Source organism: Erythranthe guttata, chromosome 7 (genome assembly GCF_056151865.1).
Source record: "Erythranthe guttata isolate IM_541 chromosome 7, IM_541, whole genome shotgun sequence".
Lineage (NCBI taxonomy): Eukaryota > Viridiplantae > Streptophyta > Magnoliopsida > Lamiales > Phrymaceae > Erythranthe > Erythranthe guttata.
In genome coordinates this window covers 3,399,337-3,422,573 of record NC_142539.1, presented here as the reverse complement: position 1 = coordinate 3,422,573, position 23,237 = coordinate 3,399,337, and the positions used below count along the sequence as shown (strand labels likewise).

The 23,237-nt window shown below is 35.9% G+C and overlaps 4 protein-coding genes across 4 annotated transcripts; all 4 read right to left on the bottom strand.

The window, feature by feature from the left end:
• Positions 1-1,965: 1,965 nt before the first annotated feature.
• On the bottom strand, positions 1,966-2,967 carry LOC105950605 (uncharacterized). The gene has a single exon (XM_012973976.2). The coding sequence runs from the start codon at positions 2,965-2,967 to the stop codon at positions 1,966-1,968; it is 1,002 nt and encodes a 333-aa protein (XP_012829430.2).
• Positions 2,968-3,932: 965 nt separating this feature from the next.
• LOC105950594 (Peptidase S41 family protein) lies at positions 3,933-8,970 on the bottom strand. Its single transcript, XM_088820749.1, has 13 exons — positions 8,701-8,970; positions 7,949-8,294; positions 7,713-7,862; positions 7,037-7,119; positions 6,722-6,930; positions 6,544-6,612; positions 6,211-6,329; positions 5,825-5,900; positions 5,710-5,751; positions 5,318-5,426; positions 4,524-4,621; positions 4,338-4,431; positions 3,933-4,250 (listed from the first exon to the last, which is right to left on the bottom strand). The coding sequence occupies exons 1-13, from the start codon at positions 8,794-8,796 to the stop codon at positions 4,125-4,127; spliced, it is 1,617 nt and encodes a 538-aa protein (XP_088676875.1). The 5' UTR covers positions 8,797-8,970; the 3' UTR covers positions 3,933-4,124.
• Positions 8,971-13,157: 4,187 nt separating this feature from the next.
• Positions 13,158-15,038, bottom strand: AMT1;1 (ammonium transporter 1;1). Its single transcript, XM_012973617.2, has one exon. It carries the CDS (start codon positions 14,812-14,814, stop codon positions 13,321-13,323), a length of 1,494 nt encoding a protein of 497 aa, XP_012829071.2. The 5' UTR covers positions 14,815-15,038; the 3' UTR covers positions 13,158-13,320.
• Positions 15,039-16,660: 1,622 nt separating this feature from the next.
• LOC105950253 (P-loop containing nucleoside triphosphate hydrolases superfamily protein) lies at positions 16,661-22,834 on the bottom strand. The gene is made up of 15 exons (XM_012973608.2): positions 22,550-22,834; positions 21,792-22,115; positions 20,813-21,024; positions 20,530-20,724; positions 20,210-20,386; positions 19,452-19,831; positions 19,084-19,264; positions 18,667-18,789; positions 18,447-18,563; positions 18,181-18,285; positions 17,844-17,984; positions 17,662-17,727; positions 17,302-17,448; positions 17,089-17,170; positions 16,661-16,995 (listed from the first exon to the last, which is right to left on the bottom strand). Exons 1-15 carry the CDS (start codon positions 22,737-22,739, stop codon positions 16,940-16,942), a joined length of 2,496 nt encoding a protein of 831 aa, XP_012829062.2. The 5' UTR covers positions 22,740-22,834; the 3' UTR covers positions 16,661-16,939.
• Between the last annotated feature and the right edge of the window lie 403 nt (positions 22,835-23,237).

The window sequence follows — 23,237 nt, the reverse complement described above, 5'->3', positions numbered from 1 at the left end:
TAGTTGGTTTATTTGTTTATAACAGCCGGTTTAAGTGTGCTGGGTAGTACATTAAAATATAGTTCGTAGTCTTTTTTAAATTAGCGTATGGATTTTGCATTTTAAGTTTATTTTTGATGATATTAATGTATTGTCATTCAAATGTATTTGCAGTCTATTTAATCATTTTTTAGTATTCTGAATTTTTAATTTTGTTTCATGATTTTAGGTTTTTTCGATGGCGAATTTCGTAAGGATTTTGTTGAGGTTTTGTGGGTTGGTTGCTATAAAGAGGTGTTTACGATGTAATGGCTCGGTAACTTCGGTTAAGTTTTAAACAGTTGTAATACAGTAGTATACTATTATGAATATCGTATGATACTACCATTATCATTTTATTATACTATTATGAGATTATTAATGTACTAGAGTTTTTTAACTCGACATATTGATTTTATTGTGTTATGATGTGTTTTATGTATTTTATCAAAACCCTAGATTGAAATTATGAGATTATTAATGTACTATTTTATTGGTTATGTTGGAATACTTTACGTTGGTGTTGTTCTCAATGTTCTTGTCATTTCAGTGGTATATTGTTTGTAACACAATTCATATCACTACTATAACCGTAATATACTATCATAGCAGATCAATGTACTATATTGAAATTATTAATATACTATGTGGTTGAATAATACGGGATCCATAGTCGATTAACGAGATCCATAGTCGAATTAGATGAATAAGATAGTCTAATACATGATATAAGGAAAATTACCCTAATTGATTAGTATTTCAAACAAACATATTATTCAGTTTCCATATATATTATTATTTTTTCATATATATCATTATTTACCCTAATCGTTTTCATATAATAAGGAAAATTACCCTAATTGATTAGTATTTCAAACAAACATATTATTCAGTTTCCATATATATTATTATTTTTCCAATAGTCATTTAACTAAACCCATAGTCGAATTAGATACATGCGATAGTCTATTAAAAGATATGAGATAGTCTATTAATTTTAAAACACAAATCTGCCGCCGTCACTTCTCAAATCTAGGGTTTTGATGATTCTTCGGCCCATAGTCGATTAACGAGATCCATAGTAAAATTATACCAGTGGGATAGTCTACTAAATGATATGGGATAGTATATTAATACAGATGTAATTCGACTATGCATCTCGTTAATCAACTATGGGCCGAAGAATTATCAAAACCCTAGATTTGAGTAATCCTATATTTGAGTAACCCTAGATTGGAGCAGTGACGGCGACGGCGGCGGCGGCGGCCAACGACGATATCACTTCTGGTGGATGTCCTGCCCATCAATTGTTGCAATATCACTGATTTAGTGCTCGAATGCGGTATGCGATTATAACAGATCTGCAAATACACAAACGTGATAGTCGATTTAGCCAAAACATATCAACAAATCGATGGATGATAACGATTCAGCGAGTGGCGACAACGTACCTACGGCAGCTTGCTCGGAGTGCACGAAAATCGTCGTTTCACGGCAGTGCAGACGTCTTCCCCTTTCAATCGGCCGCACCGGGAAGTTGTTCTGGGAGGTTTTGCAGTTTATTCGATAGTGGGGTTTGGGATGATAGTGATTTAACGGGAAAATAGGAAGGGATTTGATTTTATTTCAAAAGGTAAAGTAACGGGTTTTGTGGGATTTGATTGAGGGTAATTATGTAATTAGAAAAAGTTTGGGCTGTTATCAAAATTGCAAATATAAATTTGGGTCTACCCCTATTATTTGAATGTTTAAGGGGGTTATATCTAATAGACCCAATTATTTAATCTAATCTTACCAACAAAACAAGGCCTTAATCATATAAACAAGAATCAAGTGTCTGAACATGGCTAGAATAATTATTTTTCCATATATAAAAACAATCCAAAACAAATCTAATTAAGTCCAACAAAAAATAATTAGTAAAGGAACAACTAATTAATTAATTAATTAATTAACAATCCAAAACGGCGGCGGCACAATTCTATCTTGTTGATTATCAACAAGAGGCTCAATTTTCCCATCCTCCATATTGTAAACTCCATTATCATGCCCTCCATAGCAATAATCCTCGTCCATTCGATCCCAATAATCGTCCGTAAAATAAATCGAACTCCTCTCGAACTTCGTACTCTCCTTCGTCGGAATCACCGTCGAATGATTCCCTCCCAAAAGCATCGCGAAATCACCCAAACACTCGACATCAATCCACTCCTTCGAACCGCTCTCCAATTTGAACACGTCGAAAGCAACCGTCTTGTACGGACACACCAAAGGCTCCGACATATAATCCGTCAGCGTATCGCCCTCGTAAACCACCTCTCCGTCGTACCTCACAAACTCCCCGACGTACCTCACCGCGAGAAATATCTCGTGTGGCTGTCCCCCCGAAGGAGACAAGGCCAAGTACCATCGAGACGTGTAAAGATCCGAAGGATATTCCACGTGGGAAACCTGCCCCAATTTCCCGGGACACGAACCTTCTAGAACCTTCTTCTTGGGGGCGGTTCTTTCGCTCAAGTCCCATACTTCGACGGTGGGGCCCGGCCCTAGAGCGTACATCGTTTTCGTTCCGTCGTGGCAAACGACGTCGTAGTACGTCTCGAGTTCGCCGTCGAGATTCGTCCACGCCGTGTCGCCGTGCATGCAGAAGGCGATCTTCGTCTGGCCGGTGCACGAACTGTACATGACTACTACCGCGTAGTTGTTCTTGTCGAGAGACGGATTGCCGCATAGGACGACTTTGTCGATCGTGGGATTCGAATTGTTCGATACCAGTCCGGGAATGATTTCGACTTGCGGAATTATCGGGAGGGTGTGTTTTTCGGGGAGGCGGATTTTGGTTCTCGAAAAGGGGTTGAAGAGAAAAGGGTTCGGGATTTCGTCCAAGAAGATAAGCCAGCCGTGAGATGAGCCGACGCACTGAGTTTCTTGGATCATGAGAGAAGCCATTGTTGATTTTTTTGTTTAGGTTTATGTGCGTGTATGTGTGTATATTATAGATACAGAGTTGTATATATATAGGCGAGTAGTAATCCTCGTACTAATAGAATTGTAGGGAGAATAAGACAGATTAAAACAAAAGGTAACTTTCCATGTTAAACTGATTTTAATTAGGTAATATAAGAGTATCTGACAAGTTACAAATTTAGTTGCATGCACTTTCTATAGATAGGTTAACCTCAATGTTTAAGTTTTAGAATAAACCTCTCTTTTTTTTTTCTTTTTTTTTTTTTAAGTTTTTTTTTATTAATAATAATATATAACTAAAAAAAAACTTTAAAAAAATCGGATGGATCAAATCGGAATTAGCCTTATCGGAAAATTTTCGAAAAAAAATTATAAATATGGTAAATTACAACCACCCCTGAGGTATGGTCAATTTACGAAAAAACCCCTTTTGTTTGGATAATTACATCTACCCCTCAACTATGATTTTTTCTTACACCTCCATCTATATGGTGTCAAATTCAACATAATCATTTAGATTTCGTGGAATGTGCTCTAGTTTGTACTCGCTTTGTGTAAAAATACAGTTTCTAATGCACCACAATCTGATATATACAAGCCAAAAAACACATATTATGATCATCTTCCTTCAAAATGTGGAGTTCGGATGGGATAAAACGGGTACAAAAGTGATAATATTCCATATAATCTCGAAGATTCCACTAAATTTGAAACCACAAGGGTAGACGTGTAAGAAGATTTATAGTTGAGGGATGGTTGTAATTACCCAAACATGAGGTTTTGTTTTGTAATTTAACCATACCTCAGGGGTGGTTGTAATTTACCATATATATATATATATATATAGGCTGTTCTTTTTATAATTTTTTTTCTGATAAGTATTTGCTTTTATTTGGAATTAAAAAAAAAAATCACGTGCTAACAACTACTTAAACCTCTTTGAACTATTTCTTGGTAAAAGTTGATCGAATATTCTTCCCATATAAAGATTGTAGTTTAAGAAGAATGCAAACAGAATGTAACTTCTGAATTCTGACCATCTTTTCTGAAAAATCGGTAACTCGGTTCCTTACCCCAATTTAAACCCCGACCGGCCAACTCATCTAGTAAGAATGTCTAAATAATGATGATATATATGTTCATCTGGAGAATAGGGCAACTCTGTTGAGATAGCATGCAGAAGCCGGATCTTGAAGACAGCCACAGAAACTATCTTCGTCTTTCGGAAACGAAATCGGAAGGGGATGATCTGGGATTACGCCAACCTTCAAAACAAGAACATATAAATATTATTTGCTTTTGCATCAGTGCGTGCGTGCGTGTGTGTGTGTGTGTGTGTGAGAGAGAGAGACCTTGTCAATATCAGTGTGGGCAGGTGTTTCGTAACGAGCAACGGTTACAGCCAAACCAGAGCCATCAGACAGCTCAAAAACCGATTGAATTTTGCTGCAAAGTAATAGCAGGGGATTTTCGATCAGTGCTTCGAGTATGGTTTTTTTACAAAGCAGAAATAAAAACATGCCAGATTGAATATTCACCCTTTTCCATATGTAGGTTCTCCCAATACGACAGCACGCTTGTTGTCCTTTAGAGCACCAGCTAATATTTCACTTGCACTAGCAGTTCCTTTATTCACCTACAGCAGACCCATATTTATCGAACAACGGTCGGATAAAATTAAATTCTCGCTTAGGACATACGAAGAATTTGCATAATAAAGTAGCCTTTATTCACCTGCAGAGACGTTTTAACTCTTAATTTGATTTTTACACGATTATCAAACCTTTTTTTGGCTATGTCAAATGCCCCAAACACGCTTTATACAACGAACGTAATACGTCGAGTTTGAAGAAGCTTTTGTCGAGTTGAACACGTAATTTATTGAGAATAGATCTTTCCAAATAGTATCAAATAAAGATGTGAAGAAAAAACAAAAAGACTAGCTCTTTAGAAAAAACTGGAATTTAATTTAAATTCGATTCGTAGTATCAAACTATGGAGACTAGTAAAAAAATTACGGCAAAATATCTACGACCCGGAAATTTATTAGCTTTGAAGTTAACCCACCAAACTTTTTCGAATACTTGGATAGCGAAACGATACAGTCCCACCGAATGCATTATTATACATTTAAAATAGTTGATCTTTTATAATTACCCATAGGAATACCAATGATCGGTTACTCAGCAACGTCAAAAATGAAATAACGAGAGTTTTAAAAGCTAAAATAGCCACACACAAAAAAGAAAGAAACAAATATAAACGTAGTCATAACTCGGGTTCTAAGGCAAAAATACAGGATAATAGAGTTGCAAAAATGAAATTGGCATACCAACACCACTAGGGGTTCAGAAGCTGCTGCTGCATTGCTGCCATCTGTGTCATATATATCTCTAACACCTCGGCTATCGCAAATGTATACAATCACACCTTTGTCCAACCTGATTACAATAGCAATCAGTAAGACTTTATCGAACTCTATTAGAACAAACCAATTATATAGATAGAAGCAAAGAAAGTTGTTGAAAATGCTGCAGGTCAACTCAGGAGGGGTGGGGGGGGGGGGGATCAAGAATTTAAGGCTGAATTTTGTAAAAATATTATCGAATTAAATTCAAAATGGAATTGCGCCTTTTGGTAATCAACACCACGAGTAAGAAAATAGTATCGACATTTCAGTATCCAACTATAGAATATTAATATTTACAAGGCGAGGCAACTCACCAGATTTTAGCAATTTCAACTCCTTCAGGGAAGAGGCCACCACTGCAACAAATTTAGCAATTGGATGATTCCGGGTTTCGAAGTATAATGATGCATGAGGTCAAAAGCAAGTTACCTATTATCCCGGAGGTCCAGTATGAAGGCATTTACATTGTTACCCCTCAATGTTTCAATTGCTTTCCTTACAGCACCTATAGTTTAACTAGAACTTGAGAAAACAAAAATACCAAAAAGTTGCCGCTACCATACTGATTATTAGACAATCGAGGCAAGATTTTAACGAAAGCCACAAGGAAACGGACTTTTTAATCGTATGTGCAGCAGATAATGATTAGCAAGCAAAAATGGAAAACAATAAAAGTGAATATATATATATATATATATATATATATATATATATATATATATATATATATATATATATATATATATATATATATATATATATATATATATATACACACACACACATATACATAATGGGCCAAAATTCAACAGTACCAGAAGCATTTTGATTGAATGAAGATAGTTTGATATATCCAATCAGAGGATCATCCTTCCCCGAACCAGGAGCTTTGCATATCCGAGACTTCACTGGATTCAATGATACTTCCTCTCGTCTGAAATAGACAGCTAATTGATAGTTACATTTTTTAAAGTAAAAAATATTTCAACACAAAGTACTACGACGATTATAAAGCCACTTCCGTAAGAAAACGTACTAAAGTTTCTACAAACTTAACTTTAATCAATCTGGATAAGCCAATTCAATTCGAAAGAAAACACCAATCAAATGCAAAGAACAACGAGATCAACAAATAATGATGCACATACATTAAGGACAGGTGTCTTGTCTCTGAACCACGTCGTACAATCAGCTCCACTGGACTTCCTTCAGGCCCCCTATCAATCATTTATAGTATCTAATATTAAACAATCCTCAACTTAATAAAATTTTCACAAAAATATCGATTATATCACTGATTGTAAGACTGTTTTAGAAGAAACTCACTGCAAGCGTTCGGCAGCATCATATATTCCCATATTTTCTGTACTCTTATCGTTAATTGCAAGGAGTAAATCCCCAGATACAACTCCTGCTCTATTTGCTGGGCCACCTGGAGCAGCTGAAATAACCACCAAACCAGAGGCTGATTTATCTTTTGCTGTAGGGTATCCAATCGAAATCCCTACTCCAGTAAGAGAACTTCGTGTTCCCGACTGCCTTCAAAGGACATTAAAAAGTTTTAACTGCTGGAAAAAAATCAATAGCCTTCTCAATTATTAAAAAAGTCAATGCAGAAAAACGAGAGCTAGAATTCTGTACCCGAAGACTCTTAAATCTTTGGGGCTCCAAAAACCGAGTGAAAGGGTCATCCAGAGTAGAAACCATCTTCCTAATAGCCGCATCTACAGTAGAATATAAAAGAAGGTCGAACATTTGACACACTCAGATGTAAATATGGTTCAACAAATGCCGAAGGCAACGGAAAATACTAAAATTCATGTGCAACCTATATAAGCATAAATATGCAGCATCTGCAGAAAATTGGCTTCAGAAGATATCCCAAAAAGTATTTTGTTTACTTGGCAACCGATTTCTATACTACAAGTAGAGCCTGCATTTCTGTCCAAACAAATACCAAATCAAGCCTAATCTTTTTGGTACACTCTCTTCTGATTTACTTAACTCTTTCGCTTCAGCCAACAAGAATTTAATCAAGGACAGGCACCAAATATACTTTTCCGAGGAACTATTGAAAGAAGTAATATTTGAGACAAGGACCATGAGCAATTAAGTACTCGAGAATTACGTTTTGGGAATCTTGAATATATATATACGTACTTGAGAAGCCTTGCAAGACAATTAAAGGTGTTGCTGGAACGAAAAGAAACTAAAAGGGAATGGATTTTTCTTGATCACTTTGTGAGGTCAAATTAGATGATGAACGAAAGTATAAAACCAATAATGCAAGTTTTGTCGACAGAGATGGGACACGTACAAGTCTCTTCTCGTGTGTTCATCGGTTCACTGCGGAGCGCATTTTCTCTATACCTAAACCAACTCTGCCCATTGAAAGTTTTATCAATATAAGCACGGTCGAGTGTTCTCCATGCCTCCAAGAAAAGAAGGTTTTCTTCGGTAAGTGCCCCTACATAGAATCAAAGTATCAGAGCCGAAAAACAAACACAAATCGTCACTTACATAAAGCTAATTTGCAGAAGCTACAAAACTTACATGAAGGACTTTTGGTGACAGCTGCACTCAATGTCATGACAATCATCACTCCAACAATAACACGGAGAGAAAAAGAAGGAAAAAACTTGCTGAACCTTTCCGCGCGCAGTGCTTTCTCGAATTTCCTAAGCCCCGAAATGCAATCAGGCTTCAGCACGAATCCACCAAAATGCAAAACGAATCTCTTGTCGAGGCACCAAAGTGAGTGGATAATTTTTTTGTATCCGTTTCTCCTACCTCGTGATTGAGCTGAAAAGCCATTTACAATTTTCTGTTCTTTACTCGATAGAGAATAGCATACTCGAATTCTATTTTTCTTCACCGGAAAATTATACGAAAGAAGCACCTGAAAGCGTTCGATCGAAACAATTGAGTACTTCATTATTTGCTCAAACGTAAAACTACTCAAACTTTTCCTCATATAATGAAATCAGCTCCATAGTAAACCTACCATGCAGTATAAAAAAAGAGATGTAAATTCAATAACTGCTAATCATAAATCTCCCAAATGTACATCTTTTCCTCCTCATTTTTCAATTGTGCAAATCTATCAAACATGTGATCATAAATCGGTACAACTTTCCTCCGGCAACAAATTGCTGCCGGAAACCCCACCAATTCACCAATTCCCATCACCGGAAAAATAAAAACAACGGAACAATCCAGCATAGCAAATAACCCAGAGTTCCCATCGATTTTCAGGTAAAAAAAAAGGGGCAAAATTGAAGTTCAGAATGAGGCAAAAATGGTACCTCCGACGAGAAATTAGAGGGATTTCTGCCAGAACTGTAGACGACGATAGCTTTGGTAGATGCAAAAGCGGCAGAGCTTCTCAGAATCACTTCCATTTGATAAGTGCTTATTTTTCAGCCACAATTTATGAGCAGCAACCAAAAAAATTCGTATTTAACAGTATATGATGGGTAGTTATCGTTGGCGCTTTTTGCCCTATTTTATTTTATTTATTTATTTTTAATATTTTTTTCCTTTTTTTTTCTTATGTAGAAAAAGTTTGTGGCTATGACTTGTTTGTGACTTAGAAGTGTGAATTATTGGAAAAAATACAGTTTTCATCACTCAGGTTTGCAACAATTTAACATTTTGTCCCTCATGTTTACAAAAGACACATTTAGTCCATCATGTTTAAAAAATGCAACATTTTTAGTTATTTCCATCAATTCTCCGTTAAAACAAAAGGAATCAAGTGTGTGTCCATCTATGCCTTAACTGACGGACTAACGGTAAATTAACGGAAATGACCAAAAGTGTTAAATTATTGAAATATGACGGATCAAATGTATTTTTTTGTGAACATGAGGGACCAAATATAAAATTGATGCAAACTTTAGGAGTGAAAACTATAATTTTTCCGTGATTTATTTATGCAAAATCTTTTCTTATTCATATAATTGTGGATGGATGTAGTTTTTCCTTTTCCCTTCCTTTTTATTTTTCTTATTTTGTTTTAGGACTTTAAGGGAAATTAAAATGTTGTTGGTGTTAGCGGGTCTGGCTTTCGAACTCGTCAATTTAGATCAACACGGATTGGGTTGAGTCGGATCTAAATTTTGCATATTTTTCATAAATCGGATCTCGAATTAGACAAATCTATCCCAAAATCGATCAATTGTCACTACTAGTGGGTTCTAAATTCTAATTCACATTACTCTAATTTATACTCATTGTTTGTCATTGGTATTCTTTTTATACATTTGATATGTATGAAATTTATAAGGTTATGTTTGCCAAGAAAAAAAAGAAGGTTTTCAAGGAAAAAAATTCGAAGTCTATATATCTTTCGTGCATGATTTGACTGTTTTAATAACTAGCAAATATTCCGTGCAATGCACGGGTAAAATTCGAAAAGGGAAGAAAATAATGAAAATAAAAATTATAATAGGAAATATATTACAAAAATAAACAAATATTAGGCTACAAGTGGGCTTATACAAATGTAATTGGGCTTTACTATTTGTTTATGTTCATTTATATTAATTCTAGAGTATGTTAAAAAAGAAAAAGAAAAAAGAAAAACCATAAGCGTGTTTCTTGCATAAAGACCAATATCGCATCAATGGTGACTTCTTCAACATGTGTAAGTGTAACTGATTTAGCGATGTCAAGTTTAAGTAGTCGAGCCGAACATATGATTGTTCATTTTTTTTGTGAATTCAATCGAATTTTGAAAATTTGTGTTCGTCGTACAACATAAGAAATCGAATTTTCGTAAGCTTCTGTCGAGTTTTTTTTTTTTTTTTTTGTGAAGGATCTTATGTCGAGTTGAACACATGTATTTTATTGAAAATAGATCTTTCCAAATAGTACTCCCTCTATGACACAATATTCTGTCACTTTATTCAATGCCGGATTAATTACATAATTTTCAATTATGCCATTATTAATTCTATAATATTATCTTTACATTAGTTAGTAAGCAAGACTATTTTAGTTCAATAATATCTATTTTCCTAAAATTAAGATATATTTATTAAATTTCTTAAGAGGTTGTACAAAAGTAAAACGCGACACCTATTCAGAAAAAGATGGAATATCTAATATAGGACCGAAGGGAAAATGAAATTTGAATTTAATTCAATTAATAGTTTCAAACTAGAAAGACTAGTCAAAATTTATTAGCTTTTGAAGTCAACCCACCATACTTTTTGGAAGTCTTGCTTGGAGAATTGATGCAAAGTCCCACCAAATGCATTAATTATTATGTTTTATTTAAAGCATCTGCAATTTTTGACTATAGCTTCCATTGTTTGATGGAATTTTGGAAAAAGGAAAAATTGAGTGTACAAATGAACATTCCAAGAAACTGTCTTCTGCAGTTTTTCTTATTGGTGACGTATTTATTACGTCATATATTATGACATAGTGATTTTCTTTGGCTAAATTTTTAGGTGAAACTTCTTGGAAATGTGGGTAAAATAGGGTCTATTAAACCTCTATTAAATTTGGGTAAAATACACTTTGCACCCCCTTACTATGGAAAATGTCGCATTGACCCCCCTATATTATCAAAAACTACACGATCTTCTGGATAATGTGTGTTTGTACCCGTTTTATCCCATTCGAACTCCACGTTTTGAAATAAGATGATCATGAGATGTGTCTCTTGTCTTGTAGATATCAGATTGTGGTGCATCATAAACTTCATTTTTGCACAAACGAGTACAAACTAGAGAACGTACCACGGAATTTAGAAGATGTTGTCTAATTTAACACCATAAGGGTGTACGTGTAAGAAAATTTATAGTTGATGGGTGGTTCCAATCATCCAAACAGAATCTCTTTTTTCGTAATTTAACATTACCTCTGGGGATGACCGTAATTTACCTTAAATTTTATTGTGGTTGCAATTTATATAATATATGTATTCCTTTGTTATAGTAGTATATGTTATTGATCTACCCATATTAACATATGTTTTTAACAAGTGTAGCCTTATTTTGTCGAATAGTGCCCTAAAGCAACTTCACTTCATCTATTCATCTAACACCCAAAAAAGAAATTTACATTTGAGTAAACAAATTAAAACTTAAAGTATGATTAAATAATAAAAATTAATGTAGTAGTACTAAATCATTAAATTACTCCATATGTAAATAATAGTTATATGGAGAGCCACACAAAAACCAAAGAGGTTTGTCATGTGGGAGACGATGATAAGGGTATTGCACTCTCATCAATGCTACTTAACCATATTTCTCCATTCTTTTAGTGCCATTAGATTCTTTCCCTTTTGGATCTTCTCAATTAAATTAATTAATTAATATAGGGTAAATTACGACCATCCCTAAGGTATGGTCAAATTACGAAACACCCCCCTCTTGTTTGGATAATTACAACCACCCCCTCAACTCATCAAATTTAGTGGAATCTTCGAGATTATATATAATATTATTACTTTTGTACCTGTTTTATCTTACTGGAACTCTACGTTTTGAAGCAAGATGATCATAATATGTATATTTTGGCTTGTATATATCAGATTGTGGTGCATCAGAAACTGTATTTTTACACAAAACGAGTACAAACTAGAGCACATTTCACAGAATCTAGATGATTATGGTGAATTTGACACCATAAGGGTGGAGGTGTAAGAAAAAAATCATAGTTGAGGGGTAGATATAATTATCCAAACAAGAGGGGTTTTTTGTAAATTGACCATACCTCAGGGAGTGTTTGTAATTTACCCAATAATATAAATAAATAATATAAATAAATAAATATTTTTTGCCCCGTGACATTGGGAGATACTCCAAGATCCCATTAATTATTTCTTGTTGAGACTTTGTCTCTATCAACATCTCTCTCTTAAGGGTGTTTATGATTTATTAATTTAATAAATAAATAAATAAAAATATATATATTTAAAAATACAAATCTCAACTGTAATCCGAAATAAAATTATGCAGTTAAATTCCACATCTCAATGCATTGAACTGCCATTATAGCAAATGGGTAAATATATATATTAAAATATAGTACAAGAAATGGTCTAACATCATCGTTAGACCAATTAGACACGTGTGTTTTGTTTGTAAATAAATAGTGTTAATATACCTCATTTGCGGTGTGTTAGTGGATTCAATTCATTGAGGATCAAAGACAATGTTTGGTTCTATCTTTATTTCATTTTTATTTTTTTTACAAAATGAATTATGTGTTTGTTAAATTTTTTTAAACAAAATTTAAAATAATTTTTAAAATTTCTCTCTATTCTTGACATTGACATGATTTGATTGCTATAGTAAAAAAAAAATTGACTGCTACAATAAAAATTATATTTACTAAAAAATAACCAAACATCCTATTATTTTTCAAATTCATTCTTATAAAATATTTTACATCGTTAAACATAATTTGATGTGTACATACAATGTATTTTATTTTTAAACATAACTTGACTGATACAACATATTTCGGATAATCTCAAATCATAAACAAACAATTCTTTCATTTTCAAATTATGCTCTAACAAAATGAAATAACTCCGGAAACCACTCCAAAAGTTACCCAAACATGGCACAAGAAAAAGTCTTTTCATTCAACAAGATATGATGGAATTTTGGACTATTCAACAAAAATTGTGGAATTTTTTTCACACTTAGGTCAAAAGACAAAAAAAAATAAAAAAAAATAAAGAAATGAATGCACTAGTTCACATTATCTTCAATCACAACCACCCAATCAAAATACCAATCACCAATCACCAATAACATTATCATTCCAAAACAGCCTAATCATACACAAACTATTCCAAATAGTAGAAATTTCATCATAAAAATAATAATAATATTTAATCAAAATAATAATATTTAAAAATAATAATAATAATAAAAATAGTAAAATAGAAATATTTCTTAACTAGGAGTAGTGTTTGGGTTAGGCTCAACTCTCCTCATTTGAATACCATGCTTATGGGCTTCATCCTCGTACACGTAAGCAAACCCGCCGTGCCGGGTCATATCCATACCCGCCAGCTCATCATCTTCGGAGATCCGAAGAAGATTCATCTTATGCAACCCGAAGAACAGGGGGCCCATGGTAACGCTGACCCACCCGATTATTACCAGAATCTGGATCAAGTGGGCCGCCAGGAGCCTTCCGCCGCCGCCCATGAAAAGCCCGTACGGCCGGCCCGGTTTCCCCGGGTACACCTCGTTCACGTACTTCTCCGTCGCGAACAGCGCCGTGAAGACCACGCCCCACGCGCCGCACCCGCCGTGGAGCTGGGCGGCCTCCAGTGGGTCGTCGAACTTCACCTTCTCCGCCACCCTGTTGCACCCGATCAGCACCAGCGCCGCCACGAACCCGCACACCACCGCCGCCCACGGCTCCACCACCGAGCAGCCGGCGGTGATGGCGGCGAAGCCGCCTAAAAGCCCGTTGCAGACATCCGTCACATTCCAATGCCCGGAAAGAATCCGTTTTCCGAACAGGGTAGTAAGCGCGGCGGTGCAGCCGGCCAGGGTGGTGGTTACCGCCGTCCGGCCCACCGCCGACCACTGCCCGTAGTAGCTGCCGCTAACGTACGGGCTGAGAATCTTGGTGAACGACCCGGGATTGAACCCGTACCACCCGAACCATAGAAGGAAAGTGCCCAGCACCACGAGGGAGGCGCTGTGGCCGCGTAGGGTTATGGCCCGGCCCGAATGGTCGAACCGGCCGATTCTCGGGCCTTCGATTAGTGCTCCGTACAAGCCCGCAATGCCGCCAACCATGTGGACCACGCCCGACCCGGCAAAGTCGATGACTCCGGATCCGAATAAGAGGTTCCCGGTGTTGGTGGCGCTGGCCCACCCGTCGGGGGACCAGAACCAGTGGGAAACCACCGGGTAGACGAACCCGGTGAGGAAAGAAGAGTAGATCAAGTAGGCGACGAACTGGGTTCGCTCGGCTATGGAGCCGCTGGTGATGCCGGCGGCGGCGATGGCGAAGGCCCACTGGTAGAGGAAGTAGCTGTAGTCGAAGGCCGCCGTGGGGACGTCCTTGAGGCCGAAGAAGTGCTTGCCGATGAAGCCGTTGGAGGGGCCGCCGAAGGCGAAGGCGAAGCCGAAGAGGTAGTAGAAGAGGCCGCCGGCGGCGGCGTCGAGGACGTTGGTGAGCATGATGTTCATGGTGTTCTTGGCGCGGACGGAGCCGGCGCAGAGCATGGCGAAGCCGAGCTGCATGGAGAAGACGAGGTAGGCGGAGAAGAGGAGGTAGGTGGAGTCGACGGCGAAGGAGGTGTCGACGAACTTGTCGGAGACGGCGGAGAATTGGGTGCAGATGTAGTCGGCGGCGGCGGCGGCGTTGGTGGTGTTGGGGCCGAAGAAGGAGGCGAGCTGGTCGGGGGAGCAGCTCATTGCAGCCATGGCTTGGCGGCTTGGTGGCTTGGCCTAGAGAGAGAAAGAGAGAGAGTGCCAAGAAGAATCTAAGAAATGGTTTGTTGGGGATCCGAATTTATAGAAGGAGAGAAGAGACGTGATATTTGACTTTTCTTTAATTTGTAGAAATGAAATGATTTAACAAAGGTTAATTCAAGGGTAAAATAGTCATTACCGCTATGACTTTCTCTTGGTTGTTAACACTTGAATTAAGGGTAAAATGATGATAATTTTTATTATTTATAAGTTACTTCATTTGTTTCATATTCACTATTTTTTTTTCTTTAATATTATTATTATTTATTCAATTTTAGAATTTTAATTAAATGCATTTTTGTCCTGTTTGAAATCGTAAGTGTTAACTCTCTTTTATCGCATCATTAAATAATGAAGGTTATTTTAGTTTTTTAAAAAGACATTTTTATACTAGTGAATTTGTTGAGACATTGATGGGTCTAAGAGTTTATATTTTCCTAAAATAAAGACATATTTATTGAGTTTCTGATGATTTGTGCAAATATGGAAAACGAGGAACAGAGAAAGTACTTTTGATAAAAGAAGGTACCGATAAGATTCAGCGTTTCACATGAATCTTTTTAATGACCTAATTCAAAAGTATATATAATGGGTAGTTTTAGACTATTATTAACATGATAATTCAAATAGATTAAATTAATTATCACTAAATGTATCATTAAAAGTTTTTATGGAAGTACTTGAAAATAATTTTCTAGTTGTCTATGCGTTGTTGCTGCAAATGAAATTTATATGCATGCTAGTTGTTGCAGCTGTGGGCTAGGTTTAGGGCACAAGATCATAGGCATGTGGTTATTTATTTTATTTTATTTTATTTTCCAAAGAGGAATATAATTATATTCCTCGGATGTATATATTGCATTAGTAATTACATGAATAACCAATTTTTTTATTTTGATAAAAGTCTCTCGGTCATTTTTTAAGCAAAAACAGTCCTATGTTTATCGGTTAAAATTCATGTGAACAGTACAAACGCGTCAAATGAACAATGTGGGGTTGTGTCAAGGGTTATAAGTTTACTGTCGAAGTTCACTTTCAATATTCAGAAATTCACTATCGATTTTCGAAAGCTTATTGCCAATTATCACATTTTTTTAGAATTTCATTGTCAATTAATTCTTGTACTCCGTTAAAATATAAAAGCTTTACGATAACCCCTCTTGATCTTATAAAGTTGACAAAAAAAGTAGCTATGTAAATTGTATGAACAACTTCTACTTCTTTTGTACGAATACATAAAGGCTGGGGCTATTTGCAAACATCAAAATGAAAGATTCTACGGCAGAATAGCCTATGGGAGTATGCATTAATGTGTGGCTTTTAGCTACGTGACCATTTTTGTTCGCTTTAAAAAGATCCCGTGTTCAAATATAACAGAATGATGAAATAATCATTATTTTTAAAAATAATATATATATATATATATATATATATATATTAATAATCTAGTATTATTTAAGAGAAATTATTAATTTATCGAGGTTTTGTTGTAATAAATGATTTCCAGATGTGTATGATAATCCCTTTTAAGCAAATACATGATTGCACATATCACAATCCCTCGATTAGTCAACTGCTTTGTACAATTGATTTGATTCTAATTATACCATTAACTTAATTAGTACAATTCATAATTATCTTATCTGTCACCAATTTATGACAAACAAATACTAATATATGTAGATCATGTCAGAACAAATCTATTTGATGTGTATAGTTTCTGAGAAATTTAATATGTTGCTTCTAAAACAGACCAGTAAATTAATTGAAGGAAATTGAATAACTTGAAAGCAACATCTACGAAATTCATAATTAATAACAAATCCATAAAACCCGTTCAAACGTATTCGTCCTATAACGTAATTTCGATACAAGGCAACTTCCTCAATCAAATTAATCGGAAATTTATGTAAAGTCAGTTCTCTAATAAATAAGGACAATTCACACAATCTATAGATACGGGCTCGTTGTTGCATACAGTAAAAGTGAAACGACATTAAAAAAAAATCACCATTGAGTTAGTGACGGCATGTAACAGATTGATCACGTAGAGCATTGAGCAGCATCACTGGATGTACTAATCGTCTCGTTGTTTTAGCTTCTTTCTTTGCTTTCGCCTTTGCTCATGCGAACCTGGTAAAGCAGCAGAATAATATAAGAGATCTTCTCGAGAAAAATGGAATGTTTCAATTTAAAATATTAAATATGCTGGTGCTGAGAAATTACGTTTTTTCATTTCTTTTCTCTTCCTTTTCAAGGTGTCTGAAATCTTGTGCTTTTCTGCAATCTCTTTAAGATCCAAGCGTTCCTGAGAGGATATGAACACGGACCAAAGCTTGATTCCAGCTAGAATAAAGTAGTGTGTGTGTGTGTGTATATACATATATATATGTATATATATGTATGTGTGTGTGTGTGGTTCGGTTTTGTAGAAATTACCTCCTTACTAGCACCCCTTAATGCCTGAAGTGGTTCCATGCAATCCTGGCCTATGACGACCATCCTTCCCTTTTTATTTGGGCCTTGGTCGACTTTCTGCCTTGCTAGTTCTTTAAATTGATGTTGAAGAAGAGGTGACATGCCAGCCTGGCAAAATGCTTCAAATCAGTTCAACGAATCGAAACGAAAAAGGTATTCAACTAGACAAGGTCGACATAAACGCTGATTTCACCGTATATGATATGTAAGAAATTAATCAAAAATTTCACGGGAATATTTGCACAAAATACGGCCATATACAAGAAATTTTTGTCATGCAGTTATCCCGCATTTTACAGTTTATCTGAGCCGTTAACTTACCCCGGTCAAAAAGCGCTTCGAAAATGTTTTGGGCTGTAACGGTTTTGAAAGCAGAGAGTTGAGCTCCTGCAATTTTGAGATAAGGAATATATTAATAAGAAATTTATTTCAAATGAAGTCCGTCTCTCCGTATTTCCCAGAGTTCATTCGGCAGAAAATCAATCACAAGTGGAAATGCAGACCTGCTGCAACTTATTCAACTGATTAGATTTGGATTTGTTTTCCCTGTACTTCTTCAGTCTGTCCTCTTCACTATCACTATCGTCCAAAATCAGTTCAACCGATTCAGCATTTCGCTCTAACCAAGTTCTTTCAGCCTTTACCTGGAGAATTACAGTTCAAGCCAATGAAGAAATTTTCAGCATATCGATAACAAATGTCAAACTTAAAGCATGTCGCAGAGAACTAAACGTCACCGAATTTCAAAAATCGAGACAATCCCCGTGGGAAGACCAAAAAGATATAAATTATCACGCAAAGTCCTTCAAAGAGATTCGCATGAAACGAAATTTCCGTTACCTGGGATTCCTTGCGCACGACTTTGTCTATTTGATGTGCAAGAGATGATCGCTTCATAATATCTGGTATGTATGACATTTCAACAGGAAACCGCTGGAAACTTTCCTGGACAACCAAAAGTTTAACTTAATTTAATAAATAAACGTGTAGTACTTAATCGAAAATGCAGATGTTCGAGTGCAACTCTTTTACCATTATGAATATACTTTGTAAAAAAACTGGCCTCATTCTCTCTTACTAGGACTTCAATCTAATAGAGAAATTACCTTTGAAAATGATCTGCAAAGAGCTGCAAATTTTGACGCGTCATTTGGTGAGATTAGAGCAATGCTGCAACCATCAGCCAACGCTCTAGCAGTTCTTCCACATCTATGAACATATACCTACAACAATAAATTTATCCTTCTTAAAAATTGTTGGCTTGTATTCAGAAGAGAAACAACAAACAAAAAAAAAAAAAAAAAACGAAAGCTGGAGAAAATTTACATCAGCTGAAAGTGGAAGCTGGTAATGAACAACGGTTCGAACACCAAATATGTCAAGCCCTCGCGCTGCGGCATCTGTTGCTACAAGTATGCTATGTTCATTCGCACGGAAACGGTCTACTGACTGTAAATAACAAACAAACCCAAGTTAAGCATCATAGTGGAAGTGTTTTATAATCCCACACAATAGTTATATTGAAATACAACATAAGAACGAATGTTCTTAAAGAACAGTTACAGGCAAGAAAACCAACATGTTGTTTTTGTAATAACTAAATGTGAATGTAGAAATGTTACTATATACTCCAATAATATTAATATCTCAAATTTACTTTGTAGAAACATTTCGTTTGACTTTTCTATTAAACCAAATAAGCAGATAAGAATTTTAGCGAGGCAAGAAGTTGAGTAAACAAACCTTTAAGCGTGCCCGCTGCTGCATTTCTGAGTGCAGGGTCCACACATTTATACCAAGGATACGCAATAACGAAGAAATGCGACGTAAAGCTGCAATCGACGTACAGAAGACAATTGTCCGGCCTTGGCCGTGAACACTTAATATGTAATACAAATATGCATCTTTTTCTTCTTCCCTACATCTGCAACGCGAAATGTATAAGATACTCTTATCACTTTATAATCTGGTCCGATTAACTTAGGAAAATATGAATGGAGAACATAAGCCAAGAAAGGAGGACTAGCATTTTACAATGAACATAATATTATGAAGCATGGTTAGTACAAGTGACAAGCTAGTTTGTCAAAATTGAAGGGGAAAAGACATACTCGATAACTGATTCGACAAGCTTGTTTGTCAAAATTGAAGCATTAGTAAGGTCTACTATCGCTGTATTTGCTCTCATTCCTGCTCTCTCTGAAAGGGTTTCAATTGAATTAAGCTCCTCTTTTTTCGATTTCGCAGATCCACGCTTTAACTTCTTACGGAAATCAGAAGATAAAGCCAGTGTTGCAGAAAACACAAACGTTTGTCTTTTCTTTCTCTGGAGGCTTGAAACAGTCACACAGTTCTGTGTATTCTGAGGCTGCTTCTCAGCTGATTCCTTGTTCATGGGAAGCATGTCAATTATGGACTGTAACTCTCGAAAATGGCCAGTCTCGATCATGCGGTCGGCCTCATCCAGAACGAAAAATGACAGAGAATGCAGCTACAGTAAACAAAATAGTAACCAAGGTTTCGCTAGATAAGGAACATAAAAATATTGAAAATGAAAAGCAATAGAAGTTTAAAACCATACATATATATATGCAATATATTGACTAGATATCTAAACCTTCTTCAGTCAAAAAATATTTCAACATACAAAATTCACAGTTGGTCAAATGATTTTTGCCATTTGAAGTTCATAATCGTTAGTCAAATGGAGAAGGAGCAAAGAAAATTCACTTAAAAAACGATTATTTCCACACAAAAAAAACACGATTATTTCAACGTCCTACAGTTACAGATTTAATGATTGGCACTAGAAATGACAATGAAGAAAACCATCTCTACACAGTCAATCTCGGAAAACATTTGGCCTTACCTCCACAAGGTGAATATCTCCACCTGACATAAGTTCCCACAGTCTCCCCGGTGTTCCAACAACAATTTCTGGCCTTCCTTTCAAAAGTCTTTCCTGCTTTTCAGATGACATCCCACCAACAATCGGAACCACCTTAATATTGGTCCCAAATGCTGCTGCCTTGAGATGATCCGTGACCTTTAAAATAGGAACAGATATTAGTTCATATACCTTATGATCATAACGGAAATTACAGATTGATTAAGTAGTCGCAATAAGACAGAGTTAAAGGAAGCAAAGTTGCAAGATTCTATTTAGCACACCAGAGAGGAAATGTATACCTGAAGCGCAAGCTCTCTTGTGGGAGTAACAATGAGTGCACGCAGAACACCTAGTGGAGCAATTCTTTCACTGGCCTCTCTTTTTTCAGCCACGACTCTCTCAACTTTTTCTCGTTCGTCCAAAAACCTCTGCAGAATTGGCAAACCAAAAGCAAGTGTTTTACCCGAGCCTGTCTCTGCAGCACCAATGACATCCTGCCAACCAAACAAACAAACAATTGTTAATTGTATCCCATTAGTTGCCACTATCTAATCAAATGCCAAACATTGAAGAGATAACAACCTTCCCTTGATGGGCTGCAGCAGGAATACAAGCTTTTTGTATGGGTGTAGGCTCTTTAAACTTGAGCCTGTATATCGATTTCATAATCGTAGGATGAAGTCTCAGTTCATTCCATGCATAATATTCTTCTTCATCAACTGATTCCTCTTCAACATTAGTGTTTTCCCCTTCATCACCAGCTGGAATCAAACTTTCATGCTGTGGGGAGGAAACTGCAAGATCCGTACTGGTATTAGAACAATACAAGCAAAGCTAACCAATTTGATCGTCCAACAAACTTTCATCACAACAATATGATCATATCAATTCAGGATGATAGATTGAAACTTTTTTATCAGTGAGTAGTAAATGAATGAAACGAAATCGTTATAATGCACAATCAAACATATTTTCAATCACGCATTATAATAATGAAACATATTTCAGCAATAACAAGAAAGCAGTTGAACTTGAAATAGTTCAAAAATTTACAAATTCAAAAGACAGAAGCCTGTGACATGGACATTCCAAACCAAGTGGTGTACAAAATGATCAAATTTCATCAAACTACATAACATCGTAAAGAAACGATTGAACAAAATTCTTGAATCATCAACGTCAAACAAAATGTCTGAAATGCATACTAAACTACAATTTGTAGTCATCTGGCAACTAACTTTTTCGATAGTGGAGAGGAAAAGTGTAAAATTTTGACCAGGAAATCAAATATCAACTAATTAGCGCTAATTAAAAACCCCATACTGGTGCACTACCAAAAATATTTTCTTGTTGAGACCCCCGACTAAAACAAATTGAAAACCAAGTTAAAACGGTGTCAAACTGAAATATACATGAAGGTGAATCAAAATATCAGCTAAGAAACATACTTCCCAATTACTTCAACACTCTTCTTTGTTCAATATATCTCCTACTCGTGAGATGAAATGAGAACAAATCATAATTCTTCAAATCCTGATATCAACTAAAACATAATACATACCAGCAGCTGACTCTGCATTCTCCTCGGTTTTATTTGTCTCGTCATTCTTCTTACTATTTTTTTTCTTTTTCTTCTCATTTTTCTTTTTCTTTTTCTTTTTCTGTTTCACTTCCCTCTTCTCATCCTCCTCTTCACTTTGTTCAGTCTTACCAGCATCGGCTTCTTCACCATCAGACTCATCATCTGAGCTCTGCGCAGCATCACCTTCATTTACCTCACTTTTCTTTGATTCCAATTGTTCTTTTATCTTTTTCCTATCATTGTCCACTTTTGGAAGGTCGAACCCATACTCTGATTCATCGATCTCTTCAAGGGTAAGAAAACCTGCACTTGAGGAAAACATCAGCATAACTTAACCCAAATTACAAAAAATTCCAAAGAAAAGTTCACACAACAGAAAGAGAAACGTTTACACCGAAAATGAATGTCGACGAAACAAAATCAAGTCTGCATTCGGACGATGAAATCGATCATAATTCACACTTACCCCTTAATTAAACTCAATGTGGAGATTAAAAAAAAACCGCTTAGACAAAAAATAAAGAAGAAAAAAAGAAAAGCACTAAGAACCATAACAAATTCATCACAAAAATAAAAATAAAAATTGAACTTCCGGAAATCCAATTCGCAGACCGAATCACTAAATATTACAGTTAAATTAACTAAAATAAAGCTACACATCATTCAAAAAATACAAACAATTTTTTTTTTTTAATAAAATAATAAATGGAGTGAATAGAATTAATTGAGGCAAATACCTCCTTCAAGTTCGTTGGAGCCGATGAAGAGAGAATAATCAGTATCATCATCGTCGCCGCCATTACTCTGGGGGAGGGACGAGCTCCACGGAAGAGAGTTAAACCGTTCGAGCTTCTCTTCCGAGTCGACTCGGGCTCTCTTTTTCGAGTTCCGATAGGCTTTCTTTTTCTGAGAAGATTCAAACCCCATTGTTGCCCCTGAAAGAGAAAAACGGAGAAGCAGGGTTTAACAGCAAATTATGGTCTGGTTTTAAATAACTCTGCCTTTTGATATTTATTTGGGCCAATTTTAATAAATAGCCCAGGCCCAATTATTATTTTAAGTGGGCAAGCATTTAATTTTTTTTTCAATTGGGTAAATAATATTTAACCGATGTGGTTACAAGCTTTTGTAAATGACCTCATTGTGCTTGTAATATCAGCACATAACCCCCTTGCGGTTGATGTGGGTAGCTTCAATTAGTTTTTCCGTCAAACTTAACCGCATGTGTGTCAAACGTCAAAGTATTATTTTATTTTTTTGCAGACGACCCCCATTAAAGTTTCACACACGCGGTTAAGTTTGACGGAAAAATTGCGAAAGCTACCCCAAAAACCGCAAGGGGATTATGTGCTGATATTACGAGCACGATGGAGTCATCTGCAAAAGCTTGTAACCACATAGGTTTATGTGCTATTTACCCTATCT